This window comes from Cibotium barometz, chromosome 46 (assembly GCF_041138505.1).
Source record: "Cibotium barometz isolate CiBa-2024 chromosome 46, ASM4113850v1, whole genome shotgun sequence".
In the NCBI taxonomy this organism is placed as follows: domain Eukaryota; kingdom Viridiplantae; phylum Streptophyta; class Polypodiopsida; order Cyatheales; family Cibotiaceae; genus Cibotium; species Cibotium barometz.
This window is the reverse complement of record NC_141091.1, coordinates 8,006,385-8,024,096: the sequence shown is the minus strand read 5'-3', so window position 1 is coordinate 8,024,096 and position 17,712 is coordinate 8,006,385. Positions and strand designations below refer to the sequence as shown.

The 17,712-nt window shown below is 44.1% G+C and overlaps 1 protein-coding gene across 3 annotated transcripts; it reads left to right on the top strand.

The window, feature by feature from the left end:
* The first annotated feature begins 9,328 nt into the window (after positions 1-9,328).
* LOC147611840 (eukaryotic initiation factor 4A-10-like) lies at positions 9,329-12,440 on the top strand. Of its 3 annotated transcripts, none has more exons than XM_086783702.1 (5): positions 9,334-9,488; positions 10,382-10,488; positions 10,560-10,990; positions 11,083-11,734; positions 12,222-12,440. In XM_086783702.1, the coding sequence occupies exons 1-4, from the start codon at positions 9,433-9,435 to the stop codon at positions 11,716-11,718; spliced, it is 1,230 nt and encodes a 409-aa protein (XP_086639828.1). In that variant the 5' UTR covers positions 9,334-9,432; the 3' UTR covers positions 11,719-11,734; positions 12,222-12,440. The 3 variants fall into 3 exon arrangements, with proteins under 3 accessions (XP_086639827.1, XP_086639828.1, XP_086639829.1); XM_086783703.1 differs by having other exon boundaries at positions 12,213-12,440; XM_086783701.1 differs by lacking the exon at positions 12,222-12,440 and having other exon boundaries at positions 9,329-9,488; positions 11,083-11,821.
* Positions 12,441-17,712: the final 5,272 nt, after the last annotated feature.

The window sequence follows — 17,712 nt, the reverse complement described above, 5'->3', positions numbered from 1 at the left end:
AGCACAAAAGCTATGGAACAAACTCAATGAAGATGGTTCCTTAAAGATGGAGATGTTTATCAATGGAATTTGAAATTGAGTAATGCAAAAGGGATTTGGTGGGCATTTGGATACATCACTGACAACGAAGAACCCATTCTTTGAGAGGAGCTTGGGAAGTTAGTGAAAAAGACGGACACTTAGTTTAGTAGTGGTGCAAGAAGACCATGTAGTGTTGCCCAATGATTGAATAAAGAAGAAGAATCAAGGCAACTAGAATATCTATATGTGTGGATTTGCTCTTTTTGGTTAGTTAGAGAACTCTCGTGTGTATGGACTTTTTCTTATGAATGGATCGTATTTTCCTTGGTGAACTTCATTGTGTACATGAATTTCTTTGAGCAAGTATGCTATCGTTTGTTTTTTTTAAATTTAATTTCAGTCCTCTCCTTAAAGTTAGAAATTTGCTCTTTCTGGTAGGAGAACTCTTGTTTGTATGGAGTTTTTCTTTACCAAGGAAAAATTCATTGTGTACTAGAATTTTTTGAGCAAGTATGGTATCGTTCCTTTGTTTCCTTCAATATATCTCCTCTTCTTTAAGTTGTGAATTTGAATATGCATATAGAGAGGGAGATAGATAATTAGAGGAGCTTGGGAAGGTAATGAAGGACACCTAGTTTAGTAGTGCTAGAAGAAGACCATGTAGTGTTTCCCATTTGTATGGAGTTTTTCTTAACTACGGAATGTATTTTCATTGGAAAATATTATTCATTGTGTACATGAATTTATTTGAGCAAGTATGGTATCGTTTTTTTTCCTTCAATATCTCTCCTCTCCTTAAAGTAATGAATTAGGGAATTTGCATATAGAGAGGTCGAAAGAGATAGAATGAGATGTAGAGAGAAAGTGAGGGATGGAAGACTAAGCATAAGGAAGAGGAAGAGAGAGACTAAGAATAAGGAAGAGGGAGAGATCAAAAGAGGGGGGGGATAAGAAAGCAAGAAGAGGGGGCTAGTTACAAGAAAGTGCAAGAGACATTGGCATGATCCATCCTTTTTCCCTCTCCCCCTCTCTCCATCTCTTGCTCTCTCTCCGTACACAAATATAGAGAGGGAGAGGGAGAGAAAAGAGAGAGAGGGAGAGGGAGATGGAGACAACATGAGGGTGTTTGTTGAAGGATGACGAGAAATAGAGAGAGAGGTAGAGAGTGTGTGTGTGTGTGTGTGTAGAGGGAGAGGGAGAGATAGTGTGTAGAGGGAGAGTGAGAGAGGGTGAAAGAGAGAGAGGGAGAGAGGGAGGGATGGCATGGAGAGAGAGAGGAAGAGAGAGAGAGAGAGAGAGAGAGAGAGGGCATGGAGAGAGAGAGAGAGAGAGAGAGAGAGAGAGGGAGAGGGAGGGCATGGAGAGAGAGAGGGGGGGAGAGAGAGAGAGAGAGAGAGAGAGAGAGAGAGGGCTAGATAGGGGGAGAGAGCATACGGTGGCAATGAGAGAGAGAGGGAGAGGGATAGATAGAGAGGCAGAGAGAGCATGAGGGTGCATGTTGAAGGAGGAAGAGAAAGATAGTGAGAGAGAGAGTGTGTGTGGAGAGAGAGAGAAAGATAGTGAGAGAGAGAGAGTGTGGAGAGAGAGAGAGAGAGAGAGAGAGAGAGAGAGAGAGAGAGAGAGAGGAATAAACAGAGGTGGAGAAAGCATGAGGGTGCATGTTGGAGGAGGACGAGAAAGAGAGGGAGAGAGATAGAGTGTGTAGAGGGAAAGAGAGAGAGGGAAAGAGAGAGGGAGGTCATGGAGAGAGAGGGGGGAGGGCTAGATAGGGGGAGAGAGAGTATGGTGGCAATGAGAGAGAGAGAGAGAGAGAGAGAGAGAGAGAGAGAGGTGGAGAGAGCATGAGGGTTCACATTGAAGGAGGAGGAGAAAGAGAGGGAGAGAGATAGAGATAGAGTGTGTAGAGGGAGAGCATGTTGGTTGCACTGGGTAAAGGGAGCATGAAGGGGGGGGGGGGGGAGGGGGAAGGGGAAGGGGAAGGGGGAGGGGCAAATCTGGGCTAGGGAGGTGGGGGGAGGAGGTGGGCTGGGCTGGACTGGGAGTAGGGAGGAGGGGAGAAGAAAGAGAAGACATGGGTATATAGAGAGAGTGGTTGTAAAAAAAACTCGCTCCAAAACCCGCTTGGAGAAACCCGCTTCATGCCCATCCCCTCAACACAGTGTTACAAATGGTCACTCTATCATGGAATGGAACCCTAACCCCTTCCCATTTTTTCAAACTCTAGAAAAATATTTCAAGGCCCAGTCAGATATTTGGTTGTTGGTGATCGCCACTCCAAAGGGAACTCCCAAGTGCCTTATGATTTGACCTCTTGTGCCTTATGATTTGACCTCTTGTGACCACCTCACAGCCCCATCTATCCAAGTCAAAATCATTGTCCTCAGTTAAACTAATAATTTTGGATTTTTGAATATTGCATTTAGAGCCAGAGGCATCAGCAAACTCATGGATTATGGTCAATGCCTGTCTCACATTATCATTGTCTTCCCTAGGAAACAACAAGGAGTCATCAACAAAACATTGAATTGTTAATTTCTCCCCACTCCTCAACTTAAGCCCAACAACAAGGAGTCATCAGCAAAACATTGAATTGTTAATTTCTCCCCACTCCTCAACTTAAGCCCAACAACAAGGAGTCATCAGCAAAACATTGAATTGTTAATTTCTCCCCACTCCTCAACTTAAGCCCAACAACCCTTCCTTTTTCATTGGCATCTTCAAGGGCCACAATAAGAGGGTGGGAGGCAATAGCGAAGAGCAAAGTAGTTTCTGGGACCATCTAAACTTCCTCACTACCTCCCTTGTCAGGGGCTGGTTTTTGAATATCTTTCCAGGCTGCTTTAACTTGCCAGTTAAATCTTTCCATAGATGAGGTCTCACTAAATCTTTCAGCTACTCCAAGAGGACTAAAAGTATTATAGTATATCAGGGGGCTAATGTCACTAGGAGATTTGGTGGTTCCCTTTTCCTTAGATATAGATTTATTATGAGTCCTCCTGGCTTCCTCCTTGGTTGATCTAAAGTTGGACCTATTCCTTGTCTTCTCAATAACCTTGGTCCATCCCCATTCAGCTTGTTTGCTCCCCTGCACCTTTGTCTCCTCTCCTTTGGTTCTCCTCCACCTCAACTTTAACTATTTTCATGTCCCCCCTTAATCCACTACCTCTTTCTCCTCCGTATTGTCTTTTACTTGCGGCCCATTCTCACAGAATCTGGCTAAGGGACCAAATTTTAGGGCTAAATCGATCTTTCCCATTTCCCCCATGTCAATTTCAATGGATTTGGGGGTTTCAAAGCCCGTGTTCTAGGAGGTACAGACGTTGTTTCTCTACTAGCCTGGAAAAGAGAATGTAGTCGCTGATGCCCTTAGTCGACGGCCTAGTGTTCATCACATCAGAGCTGTAGATAGCTCGACTTTCGATGCTATGAAAGACTCTTATGAGACCAAGACCCAGACTTTTCAAACACTTGGACCAAATGATAGATAATGGGGGGTGGACTCCCCACTCAAATTACTCTTACCATGATGGGTATCTCTTTTTTCAAAGGAGATTATGCATCACGAGACCTTTTAGATAGTCTGTTATGGAGGAGTTGCACCAACCCCCATATGCAGGACATAGAGGAGTATCCTCTACTTTACATACCATTGCCCGAGACTTTTATTGGCCATTTATGAAGAAAGATATAGCCAAGTTTGTGGCCGAATGCATTACTTGCCAGAAGATTAAAAGCTATAAGGGAAAAACTCAAGGATTACTTATGCCACTCCCAATTCCCAATGAACCATGGGAGCAGATTTCAATGGATTTTATTACTGGTTTTCCGCTTACTGCTAATCAGAATGACATGATTTGGACAGTAGTTGATAGATTTAGCAAACAATTCCCTCTCTAAATGCAAGCAATAGATCTCGAAAACATGTGAGGTAGCTTACACTTTAAAGTCAAGAGAAAAGAGTAGGCGAAGCTCCAACTTGTTTAATTTAGCGTTACTTATGCCCCCTACTTTGGCATAGAGGGCATTATTGAAGGGCCTACAAGACAAGGCCCCAAGACAAGTTATTGCCTCTAGTGATGCTCGTAGGCCAAAGAATAGGAGCAAACTTTATACTTAAACAGCTTTACACATCAAGCTCACCCCCCATAGCACTTCTTAGAGCATTCATCGATGATGGGCGAGGGGCTGCTAGTCATGGATGTGTAATATTGCTCGCTCATCAAATGGTGATGTGAAATACCCTAAGATGATGTGTATGTTTCAAAAATGTGTGTGGTGTCATTCATGTGGCTTAGATGATAACTTGATTTATCAACTAAATAAGCACAAATTGAGCATGACAAAAAAAGAAGAAGAAGAGGATGGAGATGAGCATGCACACCATCCACAACTTTGGTAGCTATCATGATGGAAGTAACCAATAGGTGGTGGACATTCATGGATGTGATGGGCTGATCCCGCTATTTGATGAACAACTCGATCCATATAAATATAAGCCACAGCAAAGCACGTGTGTACTTGTAAGTAGGCCATGGAGAGGGGCGTTTGGGCGCCGGCGCCCATATGCGTCCCCCCATTCCATTTTTTGCCTTTGTGAGGTGGGTGGGTGGCTGGGGCAGGGGATTTGGGCGCCGGCGCCCATATGCGTCCCCCCATTCCATTTTTTGCCTTTGTGAGGTGGGTGGGTGGCTGGGGCAGGGGATTTGGGCGCCGGTGCCCATATGCCCCTGCCCCTTTTTTCTCGCCTTCCCTACTAGCCACAACCTTCCAATATGCAGCACGCGTTCTCACTCTGCCACCCTCGTCGGAATGCGTCTTCATCACTACTGTCTGCGCCTCCTCTCTGCTCACAACATGACCACCATCGACCTCTTTCTTGCTCTCAAAACCAGAACCCACCTGCCACACTTTGACAACCAGCTTCTCATTCATGGGCTGGTCTGCAAATATCGGAAAACAGAGCACGAGCATCCCATGAAGAGGCTCTCTACTACAGAATTCCACCTGCAGTGTGTCAAAAATCAAGAGATTGCAGGATGGCCCAATGCTTGCAACTAAGGCGCCCATGAAATAACCAAGGCTCATAGCCTTCGCAGCCTGCACCTCTCCTCTCGGCTCATGGCAGTAATGGCCTTGACAGCTTCCATCTGCTCGTCATCTCACACCTCCACCTCTCGACCTTCCTCCTCACGGTGTGACCATAACACGACTCCTTGCCGCTGCCGTGGGCGTGGCCATTGCTGATGCCTTGCTCTCTTATTCTTTAAGGAAAGGCCTGGGGAAGCACACTTGTATTTTCAACATCTGCACGTCCCACCCATAAGAAGGGCTGCTTAGTGGCTTCTACCCCTAATGCCAACGCTTCAAACTGAGCTACAGTTAATGAAACTATGCTACCAAAAGGTATGTAAATTACTGAAGAGATTTAGCCTGATTATCAAGCCGCTCCAAACACACTTCCTCTTCACTCTGCAACATTGTTTTGGGCTTTAGATGAGTCAAGGAGTAACAGAGGGTCTACGCACTTTATGGGTGGTTTTAGGTCCACTGCCTATAAGAAAGAGCGACCTACGCACCTTGGGAAAGAGAGGGATAAGGATAGAGAGAGGTGGAGAGAGCATGCACGAGAGTGCATGTACAAGGAGGTAGAGAGAGAGAGAGTATATATATATATATATATATATATATAGAGAGAGAGAGAGAGAGAGAGAGAGAGAGAGAGAGGGAAGATAGAGACATGAGAGTAGGTGAGAGAGGCGTTGTAGAGGAGAAGAGACATGAGAGTAGGATAACAGAGAAATGAGCATAAGACAGGTGGAGAGAGGTGGAGAAAGCGAGAGGGAGAAGGATAAACACAGGTGGAGAGAGCATGCATGAGGGTGTGGATTGAAAGAGGTAGAGAGAGAGAGTGTGTGTGTGTAGAGGGAGGGGGAGATAGAGAGAGTGTAAAGGGAGAGGGAGAGGGTAAGGGAGAGAGAGGGGTATAGATAGAGAGGGAGAGGGAGAGGTAGAAGGAGTTGGTTGCAGTGGGGGGAGGAGGTGGTGAGAAAGCGGGAAATGAGCATAAGACAGGTGGAGAGAGGGAGAAAGAGAGAGAGGGAAGAGGGAGGGAGGGCATGGAGCGAGAGAGAGAGAGAGAGAGAGAGAGGGAGGGCAGGGAGGGAGATCATATGGTGGCAATGAGAGAGAGAGAGAGGGATTGAGACACACATGGAAAGAGAGAGAAGGAGATCGAGTTGGTTGTAGTGGGAGGAGGGGGGGAGAAGAGAGAGAGACAAGGGCTGAGGTGGGAGTGGAGGAGGGGAGAAGAGAGAGAAGACAAGGGTATAGAGAGAGATTGCTTGAGCATAAGACAGGTGGAGAGAGGGAGAAAGAGAGAGAGGGAAGAGGGAGGGAGGGCATGGAGCGAGAGAGCGAGAGAGAGAGAGAGAGAGAGAGGGAGGGCAGGGAGGGAGATCATATGGTGGCAATGAGAGAGAGAGAGAGGGATTGAGACACACATGGAAAGAGAGAGAAGGAGATCGAGTTGGTTGTAGTGGGAGGAGGGGGGGAGAAGAGAGAGAGACAAGGGCTGAGGTGGGAGTGGAGGAGGGGAGAAGAGAGAGAAGACAAGGGTATAGAGAGAGATTGCTTGTGAAAAAAAATCCACTCCAAAGCCTGCTCAGAGAAACCCGCTTTGTGCTCACACTCCTGTGTTGAATGCTTATATCATGTTTCTTTGCCCTGTGATCAATTTTAGTAAAGCTCAGTGGAATAGAATTATAGATATTGCAAGGGACTTTTTATGGACGAATAGAAGCAGCAACAGAAGAGTGGCAGCTTGGTTAGCCTGGGATAAGGTAAGTATGCCTAAGCTGGAAGGAGGCCGGGGTATACTTCATCTTCCTACCCATAATCTAGCTAGAACTACCCTCCTTCTACCCAAGTGTCTTCTTCAAGGAGAAATCTAGTCTATAATGCTTAAGGAGGTGGTGTAAGACTCATATGTTCTTTAGAGAGGCATATGGTTGGGCTTGAATTGGAGAAATAAGCTTCTCTCTTTTGCCCCTTTCAAGATTGCCAACTCCCCCTTATGCAACTTCTTATGTGGGAAATGGAAGGATGTGTTGGAACTGATCTACTGGGATGGGTGCCCCAGAGTTTAGGAAACTCCTTCTTCAGCCTGGGGATCTGGTGGTCCCTTAATTTTAACCCTCCTTTAGCTCTTCGTGATATTGCCCTTACAAAAAGACTGAAAACAAAGGCTTGAGGAAATTAGCAGGCTACTAGGACCGGTCTCTCTAGCTGGATAGAAAGAACTGGATCAACTGGCAATAGACTTTGATCTTCTCCTAAGGGAAAAGCAGCTGGTTGGACAGATAATGGGTTGAAATTTAGAAAGTCTGGGCGTCTACTAATTTTGATGACTCTTGCTAGAGGAAAGATTGGATGTGGTTCAATGGCATGAAGCTAGATAAAGGAACAGCTAAGGCTCTTTACTTGGAACTAAGGAAAAGTGAAGTGAACATTGAATGTTGTAATAAAGTCTGGAAAGTCGACTGGAAAACTGGAGGAAGAGATGGAAACTTATATGGGAGGCTAACATTCCATTGAGATTTGAGGTCTTCTTATGGAGAGTCTGCTGCCTGCTGGCTCTTCCCCTTGGATTCAAACTTCTTCAAAGAAATTTCACTTCAAGCTGCCCCAAATGGGTAGCCAAGCTCTGGGATTATGGGGGGATTGGGTTCTTGGAAGGGGGGTTGATTCTGAAGATGCTGTTAATTTGCTATTTAATATTATTAGATTTGGTTGTTTGTGGGAAATTTGGGTATCCAGGAATAGAATTGTGTTTTAGAAGGGGGGGAAGACTGGGATAGATGTGATTGAGGTGATGTATAAATGTATCCATTTGTGTTAGTCTGTATATTATGTTAACAAGTTAAATAATGCTAACATTTTTCAGGCTATTTGTTCTCTGCAAACTGGGATCAGTTGATCTGTTGGCCAATAGATCCTTGAACATACTGGGTTTCCTAATTCCTGGTGTTATGCAGGGGTATCTAGGGTATGATGTGAAACAAGGCTCCCAAGGCCCCCCAAATTTGGGCCAAAGCCTAGAAGATGGTACCTTAAGGGAAAACACCCCTCTTGTACTTTTGTGGCCTTCATAGAAAACCCTATGGGGAGAAACTGTCCCCAAAAGGTTGCACCACTGAAGCAATGATGATAGCTTGTATGCAGTTGGGGTACAATAAATGTATCTGGGAGCCAGTCCTCTTTTGTCTAGGAGGAGGATAGATGGAATCTGTTATGTAATCTGCTGAATTGCAATGTAAAGGATCTAGACTAGGCTTAGTCCCATGGCCTCTTTGAACTATTTTGTAATGATCTTTCACTGTTAATCTACTTCCCAAAAAAAAAAGACCCACATCACAAAAAAGGGCCTTTAGTATTTGTGTTGGAAATGTTTACACCTTTGAAGTTTGGTTGTTGAATATTTTCACATTTACGTACACATACACATACCATCACATTAATCTATATACCATATTCAAGCGGGCACTAATAAATGAATGTCCTAAGGATGAAACTAAGGTCAAAATCATAACTCCTCGCATCTATACGTATTCTCACACACAGGCTCTTTCGCTCTCTATGCAGGCCCAGCTTTGCCTTCTCCAATCGTTTCTCTCGTGCAAGCCGATCCCCTCTCTCTCTCTCTCCTCGTTTCTCTCGTGCAAGTCGATCCCCCCCCTCTCTCTCTCTCCTCATTTCCCTTTGCATAGCCCCAACGTCTGTCATACGCTGGCTATCTATCTCGTGCAAGAACGACCACATAAAAAAAATGTTTCTGCTAGCGCCCGTGCCTTCTCACTCGTAGGCCACCACCCAATCTTAAAGTTGTGATTACCACGGCTTTTTATAGCCTCCATGAACCTTTTAGATCTTGAACAGTCCAGAGAAAAAAAAATTGCAACGGCGCTAGCGTTTTGATTATGTTAAAACCTTTGAACATTTCTTTCAAACCTTTGATCGCTTCCCCAGGTTTCCCAACTAATTAATAGAAAAAAATATTTTGCTCCCATATTCACGTACACATACACATACCATCACATTCACAATTATTAATTGGGCTCTTGGTGCATCCTCCAAAACTTTGGCGTAGAGTGAAGGGGCAAAGGCACAATTGTCACGAAAGTGCCCAAGATCCTTTCCCCCTTTTTACTTTTGGACGGGATAAACACATAATTAGGGATGATGACACGATATGGGGGCACGTGGCTCCAGTCGAAAGCAGTTCTTAAAGCGATACCCTTCTTTTCTTTTTTATCATTTTCATTTCATACTAAACGAGTGTGAAGGAGTCGATCTGCTTCCCCTGCGTTCATTCTCTCTCTCTCACTCCTCTTACTAGTTAGCGGGGCCAAAGAAATGGCAGGCTCTGAAGGATACGATGCGCGCGCCTATGATGCCAAGATGGAACAAGCGTGAGTTTCTTCAGTCCTTCATTTGTTTCTCTCTCTTCTGGTTTTGTGTGTGTGTGTGTGTGTGTGAGAGAGAGAGAGAGAGAGAGAGAGAGAGAGAGCAAATCATGGTGTTTTGGCTTCCGATCTTGAAAGTGAAGTATTCTGATCTTTCCCTGCTCGTTTTAGATAACTAGGGTTGGGTAGGGACTCAGTTGATATGGCTCTTGCTATGTGTAATATGTGTTTATATAACCTGATCTCTTATTACCATCCAATGATTGGGGTGAAGGGAGCCGAGAAGTCCCTTTCAAGGCTGAATTGTTTTTGTAGTTATGCGATGAGCAATTTCTTCTTGGATGGCTGTGGTCCCTCGTAGTGCTCCTCAAGAATGCAATTGAGAACACTGGCCCCCCATGGTGGGGGCAGCTGCCTCTACCTCAGATGCAAAAACGGGTGTGTGTGTGTGTGTGTGCGCGCGCGCACACGCTTATACATACTGTACAGATTCAACTCAGCCATACACATCGCGATGCAAGCCTGGCGTTTTAATGCCAGCATGATGGTGTTGGCGATTTATTGGAACGCCCTGGTGCTGGTATGTTCATGTAGGGGACGTGTGCCATGGTCTTCTGTCTGGAACATTGGCCTAGGAGGTTGGAAGCTAGGCTTTCATAAGAAGAGGGAAAGCTTCTTTCAGGAAAGCAAGGCAGTAAAGTTACATGGCATTGCAGTAGTGGTTAGTTGGACATTTGCAAGGAGTGAATTTTTTATCTTTTTGTCAGCTTCAGTCATTGATTGGGGAGATGGAGTTAAATTTTAGTGCCTTGGTGTTTTTTTTGGGGGTTCTGATTTATATTTTTTCAAGAAAGTTATTATGGATTGAAGATGTGTCTCTCTTTATTCTTCTTCGCCAGTCTTACAGGAGATGGTGATGAGATAAGCTCTACTTGGAATGAGGTTTGCGAGACCTTTGACGAGATGGGTCTTCATGAGAACCTTCTAAGAGGCATTTATGCTTACGGTAAGACCATGTACATATTTAGCGTCAAGACAGACTGTATTGAGTTGATCATGAATTTCTTGCTTGTCTAGGTTTTGAGAAGCCATCTGCCATTCAGCAGAGGGGAATAGTCCCTTTTGCCAAAGGGCTGGATGTCATTCAGCAGGCTCAGTCTGGCACAGGGAAGACTGCTACCTTTTGCTCAGGAATCTTGCAGCAGCTAGATTACAGTTTGTTTGATTGCCAAGCGCTTGTCTTGGCACCCACACGAGAACTGGCCCAGCAGATAGAAAAGGTGATGCGAGCTCTCGGTGACTATTTGCAGGTGAAGGTGCACGCCTGTGTTGGTGGTACAAGTGTGAGAGAGGATATTCGGATCCTTCAGAGTGGAGTGCACGTGGTTGTTGGAACCCCTGGCCGAGTCTATGATATGCTACGTCGGGGTTCACTTCGTCCAGATTACATCAAAATGTTTGTTCTTGATGAAGCTGACGAGATGCTGTCTCGTGGTTTCAAGGATCAGGTGAAAGGGATTTCCAAGCTAACACTAGTTTTAACTATTGGTAAGCCCATGTACTTTGACCTGATCTGATTGATACTGGGACTTTGATGCAGATCTATGATATATTTCAACTACTCCCCCAGAATTTGCAGGTGGGAGTGTTCTCAGCAACGATGCCCCCTGAGGCTCTCGAGATTACAAGGAAGTTTATGAATAAGCCTGTGAGAATTCTTGTCAAGCGGGATGAATTGACATTGGAAGGCATCAAGCAGTTTTATGTGGATGTGAACAAGGAGGATTGGAAGCTTGATACTCTTTGTGATCTGTATGAAACCCTTGCAATCACACAGAGTGTCATTTTTGTGAACACGCGAAGGAAAGTGGACTGGCTCACTGACAAAATGCGGGCTAGAGATCACACGGTCTCTGCAACACATGGAGACATGGATCAAAACACCCGAGATGTCATCATGCGGGAGTTCAGATCTGGATCCTCCCGAGTCCTTATTACGACAGATCTTTTGGCACGTGGAATTGATGTGCAGCAAGTGTCTCTTGTTATCAATTATGATCTACCCACTCAACCTGAGAACTATCTGCATCGTATTGGGCGGGGTGGAAGATTTGGTAGAAAGGGAGTGGCTATCAACTTTATCACGAAGGAAGATGAAAGGATGCTGCAGGACATTCAGAGGTTTTACAATGTCGTCATCGAAGAGCTGCCCTCAAATGTTGCAGACCTTATCTAAAGCCCAGTTTGGGATGGTAAAGTGTGCGGGGCTACTTGTACCTATGAAGCTCAATGTGTTTTGTACTTTGATTGGCTTTTCTAAGATTTTCCAGCTTTACAAATATGAGGTTGTGCTAGAGTGAGTTTTCTGCAGACTTGAGTTTCAATTCTGCATTGACGGGAATCAATTATGCTTAGTTTTATTTACCTATTTTCTGATCTTGCTTGCGTGCATGTGTGCAAGTCTTGAGTTTTTTTTTGGTCCAATGTTCTTTGTATGTTTCCCAGATTATGAGTAATTATGCATTTGCATAGTTAGGGAGAGCTACATGTCTTTTTCTTTGTCTACTGTCTGTCTGGTTTTTTTGTCTGCCCTCCATGTTATTGGAGCTTATATTTTTTCAAACCTAGAAGGGATGTGTGTATAGGGCACTTTATAGTGAAAAGTGTTGTTGTTTGGTAGTTATTGCAGTGCTGGGTAGTGATTGCTCTGTGGTGATCTGTATTTGACAGTTCTTGCAGGTTGCCTCTACTCTAGAATAGAGAGGAGCTTGGATTCGTCTTCTTGGAGTGCAATGCCTTACACATACACTATGCTTGCATAGATTGTGAGTGCCATGCTCACTGCTTGTGTCTCAATGAGGAAGAACTTTCAAGATTTTATTTGCCCTTTACTGAGAATCGGGAGGAAGATCATGTGCCTCATTTGTTGACTTATATGTAGGTGGTGGTGTTTTTTTATGATCAGTAGTCACACGAGTGCTGAACTTAAATCTCATGGTCTTTGTTGTGCAGATGTGTAAGGGTGTTAACTCGTTGAGTGATTGGGTCTAGATTAACAGTGGCACTTCCTTTGAGATTAGGGCAATGGGTTTCATGATGCAAGCAACGTTACTCTTGTTCATATCCTGAATGTCCCCTTCTTGGGTGACAATAGAGATGAGCTGGGTATTAAGTCCAGTTGTCAAGAACCCTCTACACCATGTCTCACAAGACGCAGCAAAAAAGGTCCTTGCACAGTAACCCAAGTTGGATGGGAGAAATCATTGGTAAGCCCATAGATCTCATGCAGAGCAAAGGAGAGGTCATCTAGGGAGAGCCCTTAGTTTAAAAGTGTAATACCCTGATGTGAGAGTATATGCAGGGTACATTGGAGGATGGTCTGCTTGACCTCAGCATGGGGGATAAGGCCTCTTGTGGAGGAGTAGAGAACAAAGGGGAGGAGAGACGAGGCTGTTAATACGAATATGGAACTTAGAGCCAGTTCGTTTGACTAGCTTAAGCATGGGCTTGGAACCTTCACAGTTTTTGAAGGCCTCGTGGAAGAAGGTGGAGTTTTGGTTACTAAGCTTAAGCTAGGTCTCACTGATACGGGGCTGAAACCTTGGTGGGTGGTTATCATTTATTCAACCAAGGCGAACCAGAGTTTCTTGAGAGCTTGAAGATCATTGTTAAGATGAGTATTCTTCGATGCCAGGGTGCTAGACAGAAGGTTCTTCGACTCATCTTGGTGATGGCTTGGTTGGTATCCATGAGATGTTTAGTTGCAAGGATCAACCAACCATTCATGTTCACATTGGGCTTAGGATTGGGATTTTGAAACCTTGGGAAAGGACAAGAGCTCCAAATTGAGGTCGGAGCTATGGAAAGAATTGGACCGCAAGGATCAACCAGCTCTACCAACCGATTGGGCTAAGGTGTGGAATTTTAAAACCTTGGGAAAGGACAAGAGCTCCAAATTGAGGTGGGAGCTATGGAAAGAATTGTAAATGCCCGTGATTTGGAGCAATACCCAACTCCTCACACAGCAAGTATGCAAAAAGTATAGTTACTTTGATAAGTTGGTGACAATCATGATATAAACTACAAGAGGAGTATTTTCCAATCAGATGCCAAGGAGTTGGTACAACTTGTGATTGATGGGTGGGGTAAGAAAAACATAAATCGTTTTACGTGGTAAGTTTCTTTGTGCATTTGAATTTTATTAAGTTTAACAATCTCCACTTTAAATTGGAAGGATAGAGACTAAATTGGAAGGATAGAGACTAATTATTAATGAATATGATTTCCTAGAGAATTATGGTTCTCTATATATATCGAGCACTCTAGGAATGGAGAAGTCTCATTACCAAGCTACAGGGGTTTATTTAAAAAATGCACAACATAGAGGAGACTCAATATGCAATGATTATTATATTGCAATATTTGATTGAGTCTTGTTATCTTTTAGGTATTATTATATTTTAGGTAGATCATTAGGGATGGAAACCGCTAGGACTTCCAAAATTGCGGAATGTTGCACACTTGGGAAAGAGAAACTGTAATAAAGAGAAATGGGAACAAGGTTCAAGACCTACAGGGCATGGCTACGTGGTATGGTAGGATGGCTCAAAATGATAAATAATAAGTGAACGCACGATAGTAAAGGATTTTTGTTGTGTACTTTAAAAAAAAAAGGTGCTCTTTGTTATTACACTATTTGCAGATGTGAGTCTAGAGATGTGAACCTGGACATGTGAGTGTAAAGGTGCGAGTCTGGATACGTATATGTGAACCTGCATATGTGAGCTTGTTGACGTGGGCATGGATATATAAATTTAGAGGCGCGAACTTGGACATGTGAACTTACATATGTAAGGTTGGACACGTGAATCTGCAGACGTGAGCTTAGCAAAACCAAAAAAAAAAAACTGTCTGAAACTATTTTCAAACCTCCACCAGAAGAAACACTGAGGACCTTTGATGCGAACTCAATCTCGAGGATTAATTGTTGGAAACTATAATACAATCAACTGTAGCACATCAAACCGCACTTCCTCAAACCCACCAAGCCTTTGATCCCAGCAAACAACTAACACTCAATAGAGTGCTCCCCTGTTAAGAAGGTTAGACTCCTTTGGATCCACCTCTAGTGAGGAGCTTTGGGAAGAAATGGGCCAATGAAACATAGATGTGAGCGGGTGAAACCCCTAGAAAGAGAAGTCATCGGTCCTCTAAGCTCCGAGCTTACCAATTAGCTGTATTAACATTGCCTTAAAATTTATGAAGAGGGTATTCAATCGCTCTATTTTCGGACATATCTCCCGCTAGTGAAGGAGCAGGAGTAGGACTAGGAACTTGAAAGTTCACTTTCATAGGAAAGAGGTCAAACCATGGTCAACGCCACAATTTTTCAAACCAGTGAAGGAGCGGGAATGGGAGTAGGACTAGGAACCTCAAAGTTAACTTTCATAAAAAAGAGGTCAAACCATGGTCAACGCCACAATGTTTCAAACATTTGGTATCGATCATGAGCTGGGTTTATCCCAAGTTGACCATGACCGACAGCAGAAGCAGGTAGTCCAATTGCCACGGTTTACGACAAACAAGACATGTCTCTTTTGTTGTACCATCAAGGACAAGTATTCCACAATGCATCCAACAACAAGCGCACACAACGCAAGTGGGAGTCTTGTTCTCCACAAGAGCCCACTATAGAAGTTCTTTACCACGAAACCAAGTTCTAGTTCTTCTTCGTTTAGACGAGGAACAAGGTATACAGGGAAGGATAAAGAACTAATTGGGTCTACCTTATCACAAAGGGATCCACATGAGAATTCACAAAATGTGTCCTCATCTGCATCATGCTTGTAGACTCAAGGCCATGCTAGCAGAGAACAAGTGCCATTGAAAACTATACCCAGTCCCATAGGGCAAGAGATCTTGCACCCTGAAACAATTAGGTTTTGTGCAACCACCTCCTTACCTGTTACATTTCCTCACCACGTAAATACGTAGAAGATATGCTTAGGATGACGTTTAAAATGGGAAGGGGGTTTGCAACTAGTATAGCACCTAGAGGCTGAGAGTTGGACAAACCAAGCCAATCCACATTTTAAGGATGATGACCAAATTTTGTGGAACTGGAGATCCCATTTAGCCTAGAGAAGTTTGATCAAATTTGTGAGGCCATGGGAAGGATTGATGGACCCACCAAGATGTGCTCATTCGAACTTTGCCTTGAAGGTAAAGTAGGCCAGTGGTTTAGGTCACTAAACTAATTGGAAAAAGCAAGCTACGAGGTCTTGAGACACACCTTCATTGTGGGATTCTCACCCAGTGGAGCTAGATGGAGCTCCATTACGCATATTTATAACCTCAAGCATGAGGAGGGAGAAACAATGCATGATTACATTGCTAAAACCAAGTATATTCACATAAAATGCAACACCTACGAAAGATTGGATGATTTATCGTTGGTCATTCTGAAGAGCAACAGGCTCACGACCATCTCTCGTATAGGTCTAGGCACTACACCTTCGATGAGTGCTGTGTTGTGAAGATATAGACCTAGTGGATAATTTGCAAGATAAGAGTGTAAAAGTCATCCACCTAAACAAGAGATAAGGGATGCATCATCCAAAGCCTCATCGGCCAAGGGTACCCAAACATCACCAACTAGAGTCCTAGCCAAGGACATGAGCATGGACGAGTTGGCAAAGAGTCTGCTACACTGTTTAGGCCAGCAATGGTAGGGCCAACTTCAAGGAAAATCTCAAGGCTAGCCCCAGGGCAGCCTCAAGGCCAGTAATGGTGGGAGGGTCAACCCCAAGGGCAACCTCAAGGCTAGCCCCAGCCAGCACCTCAAGACGGACACCCAAATCTATTCCCATGAAGAGAGAGAGTTTGGTGTGCAATTTACCATCAAAATCATACAAGTACAGAGTGTCCAACGTTGAGGCCTAGATAGCAACAATTTTGTCCTCATTGCTAGCACCACAAGAACCATGACACAACTCATTGTTAGTACCAAGGAAACCCACTAGGGTGGACTCTGGCACAATGCACGAATGAGACCATTGGCCTTGCCAACCCCACACCAGTCACTTCTCAATAGGCCCCAGCTCCAGTGCCTACCTATCAAAACCCTTTCCTGCGAGGTATATATAAACTGCCCCAATTTCCATATCCACCTCTAGTACTACCACCTCAACCAATTCATCCAAGAACCTCGTTTGTACAACAATACTTAGTCGGCAAAGATAGAAAACTAGGGAAAAGAGAGCTGTGAGTTTTATAACCAACAAAACCCATATGAGAAGCAATATTATAATCCTTATGGGTATCTTGAATAGGCTTCACTCATACTACACCTCTCTATTCGAAGCCATGGTGTAACAATAGTGAGAGACCTCAACAATATGATATGGAGGTCATTGATACAATGCTTTTGACGCAAAGGCCCACACAGTATTGCACAAAACCCTAACAAAGACCATGCACCAAATCCCTCGAGTGCTCTGAACACTCTGAATCCCATGCTAAACCCCAATGCAATTCCTTATGAAGGCACATGCTATAAGTGTGGAATTACCATGCCAACAAAGTGACAATTTTCCCCTTGGCAAAGGCATATGCGACCACTTCAACAACAAGCCATAACTTGTTAAGTGAGAAGGATGACTTTTTCATACATTCCACATTCAAGCCATCACAAACAAGGCTCCAAGCTAAGATGAGGGTGGTGGCCAAAGGAACATCCAAGGCTGCCAATAAAAAGATAGCCCATGCTTCAACTTCAAATCAAGCAACCAAAGAGCCAAAGGTGCAAGCCCCAAAGGTTGCAATAGCCCCTAAAAAGGCTAATGAACCAAAATCAGATGTCCAAAAGAATTAGATGTCCTGGGAGCGTCATACGAGTGTCTAGCTAACTAACATCATGCATCTCGCATCTTCCATAAAATCCCTACACCTCAATTGCATATGAGTCAAAATTCTCAGTTTATTCATTTTTTCCTTAGTTTTCAAACAAATTTTGGTTTTATTTGGAAAGCACCCGCTTCCCTACCACCCCCTTTCGAGTGGTATGTCCTTTCCTACTTTGACCAAATCTATAGGCACAGTCTAAACCCCATTCATTTCCCAGGATCTATTGTGCCACCGTGCTAGTGGTGGGCCTATGCAGTTGACGTGAACACCATCAACAAGCTTTGCTTTATCTTGTTTTAACAAACCATGAGGCACACGGCAAACT

Excerpts from the sequence above, each read along its gene's own strand:
- LOC147611840 (XM_086783702.1), top strand. The coding sequence starts at position 9,433 with ATGGCAGGCTCTGAAGGATACGATGCGCGCGCCTATGATGCCAAGATG. Across the intron at positions 10,489-10,559 it reads AAGAGGCATTTATGCTTACG|GTTTTGAGAAGCCATCTGCC; the intron begins GTAAGACCATGT and ends TTGCTTGTCTAG. Across the intron at positions 10,991-11,082 it reads CTCGTGGTTTCAAGGATCAG|ATCTATGATATATTTCAACT; the intron begins GTGAAAGGGATT and ends ACTTTGATGCAG.